The sequence below is a fragment of the Acanthisitta chloris genome, unplaced genomic scaffold (genome assembly GCF_000695815.1).
Source record: "Acanthisitta chloris isolate BGI_N310 unplaced genomic scaffold, ASM69581v1 scaffold17211, whole genome shotgun sequence".
Classification (NCBI taxonomy): Eukaryota; Metazoa; Chordata; class Aves; order Passeriformes; family Acanthisittidae; genus Acanthisitta; species Acanthisitta chloris.
The window spans coordinates 33,391-35,938 of NW_008657914.1; the positions used below are offsets into that span (position 1 = coordinate 33,391).

The window sequence follows — 2,548 nt, forward strand, 5'->3', positions numbered from 1 at the left end:
GAGAAGGAAAAAAACATCCAAGATGTAAGGAAAATACTGGTCTTGCAATTCAAATCCCTCCTGTGGCAGAGCATGGAATCAGCCTTCCAGAACAAGCTGGCAGGAATTCCACAGCCCTTCTCACCTTCACTAGGTGGGATGCAACCCCTTGCTGTAACTCCGTAGGGAGCTGGGGCCACACAGCACAGGATTTGTGGATTCTAATGGGTTTTGAATGTTAGACCTTCACCTGTGGAACCTCCTGACTTTACATGGCTTCAGGTAACCATGGCAATGCCAAGTGCAGCCCTTAGGTTCTCTCCTCTGCTTTTAATCCCAAACCTCCATTGCCACAGGTGGAGGGGAAAAGGTGACAGTCAAAATGGCATCGAAAAACCCCAAGAAAAAGGCAAAGGACTCACAGCAAACTCATTGTCTGGATCCTTCTCTCCTTTCCTGACTGGTCTGGAGTGTGTGAACTGCTGCACCTCATTGGCTCTGTAGTAGCTGGAAAGAAGCAGAGTAAATGTGAGTTTCCTCACCCCCAGACACCTTCCATAAATGTCCTTCTGTTTTCTCTCACAACCAACCAAGTTTAAACTGGGATAGTAAACAAATTGACACAAGCCAAAGGCACTGTACCTTGTGCCTGAATTGGGAAAAACACAGAGGGAATGTTGAGGGAAAAGGAAAAATAACTTACTTTAAGATCTGTTCAGGAACAGGTTTATCTTTATAATTAGGTGGCAGGTTCATCACAGGCTTCACAAGAAAGCACTGCACAACTAAGCAGCTCTAGTTAAGGATGAAAAAACAGGAATCCCTTTGGGAAAATATTTCCATCATGTCAGAATTCTCCACATTGAAAGACAAATACTGAGTCCATCACTAATCCCAAGCATTGTACTCCATCTTGTACTTTGGAGGCTCCTCATGAACTAAAAGCCCAAACACAAGGGTTGTACAAATACTTGGCATAGAATCATGGAATGGTTTAGGCTGGAAGGACATTAAAGCTCATCCCATCCCACCCCCTGCCATGGGCAGGGACACTTTCCACTAGCCCAGGCTGCTCCTAGTCCCATCCAGCCTGGTCTGGAACACTCCCAAGCATCGAATTCCCTGGTGAAATGCTTGGGAATCCTAGATGCTGATGACTTCTGCTGTGAGGACAAGAAAACAAGACTCTGTACTAGGTTGGATGATGGATGCAGTTGGCTCTTGTCTCGGATTCCTCCAGTGCAATGAGGCTGTTCCTCCTTCCCTCCCACCTTTCAGATCAATAAAGCTAACTGAAGAAAGGAGCTGGTTTTAATCAAGGAATAGCTACTTCTCCTTCATCTTCTGCACCTGTGAACCACCACAGACAGTAAAGTTAGTAATAGTATCCCCAAGCACAACAGCTCATGGTGTTCCTCCAAAACTCTGTTTTAAGGACCTTACTGAGGCTTTACCGGGAAAAACCTGGATGGAAAAGTAAAGCTTAAGCAATTTGATCCTCATTAGTAGATTATTTCTGCGAAGCACCTGACAATTGCCCTCTGAAGTGGCAATGCTTTACTGGAGGAGGGGAAGGCAACCTCCCACACATCCTTTATTTCACTGAGGGTAGCTCTAAAGAGTATTTGGAAAGCCAAAGCAAGGTCACTCTGCCTGCAGTGAAGAGCCAGCTGGCCACCAGCCAAATCTGAGCCCAAACCCACAGAGCTACATTAGTTCAAGCTTTGAGCCCAAGCTAATATATTCTTTCTCTCAGGAGAGCTTATTAGCTTGGGCATGGTGCCATGCTGAGCATGTTACACAGCTCCCAGGCCTCAGCTGGGGAAGACTGGTCTGTTTAAGGGTGTAGGCAATCCCCAAGTCCATGCATGGCTCACCTGATACCTCCACTATATAATTAACAACCCACCAAAAGAAGGACAAGACATTTAATCACAAAAGACCAAGGAATGAGACTCTAAACTGAAGGAAGAAAGAGCCTGAGACAAAGGAGGTTAAACAAGCCTGAAATTAAAAGAGATTACAGAACCATCAAAGTCTGCCTAACACAGCAGTGATTTGGGCACTCCAAGTCCTCATCTTCTCAGAAGGTGTCTTAAGAGTCCAGGAAGAACCTGTCCCACATCCAAGCTGTGCAGCTGCTCCCCTTCATCATGGGGCTATGCCAAGGACCCGGAACCAAACACCCCCAGACTCTGGGAAGAGTTCAGATCTGCATCCAAATGCTGCAGTTTAGGTCCATCTTGAGCCAAAAACATTAGAACAAACACACACAGATGCAAAGGAAGCAGCTGAAACAAAGCAGCAATACAAGAGGCATTTTGAATACCAAGTTTGGGCTAGAATGGATTTTAATTTCCTATGTGGATTTAGTGCTTGGCAGGATTATTGCAAGGGAAGCATCTGGTACCACTGCTGGACTTGTGCCTTTATGCAAACCATTTGAAGGCCAAAATGGACCATCATATTCTCTAGTCTGGCATGTTTAACACAGCCTGGAAACCCAGTGACTTGGCTTTTCCTGATGTCCATCTTCCAGGAGCACACCTGCTCCTCACTGGAAGTCACC

The 2,548-nt window shown here is 45.8% G+C and overlaps 1 protein-coding gene across 1 annotated transcript in view; it reads right to left on the reverse strand.

The window, feature by feature from the left end:
* The window catches only part of DOCK5 (dedicator of cytokinesis 5), a gene marked incomplete at its 5' end in the record, with an annotated part of 21,315 nt that overhangs the window by 12,598 nt on the left and 6,169 nt on the right, over window positions 1–2,548 (reverse strand). Inside the window, 3 exons of the mRNA XM_009084925.1 lie at window positions 208–229; window positions 377–486; window positions 683–764. Of these exons, the coding sequence (XP_009083173.1) occupies window positions 208–229; window positions 377–486; window positions 683–764 (214 nt within the window). The remainder of the gene's footprint in view (window positions 1–207; window positions 230–376; window positions 487–682; window positions 765–2,548) is intronic.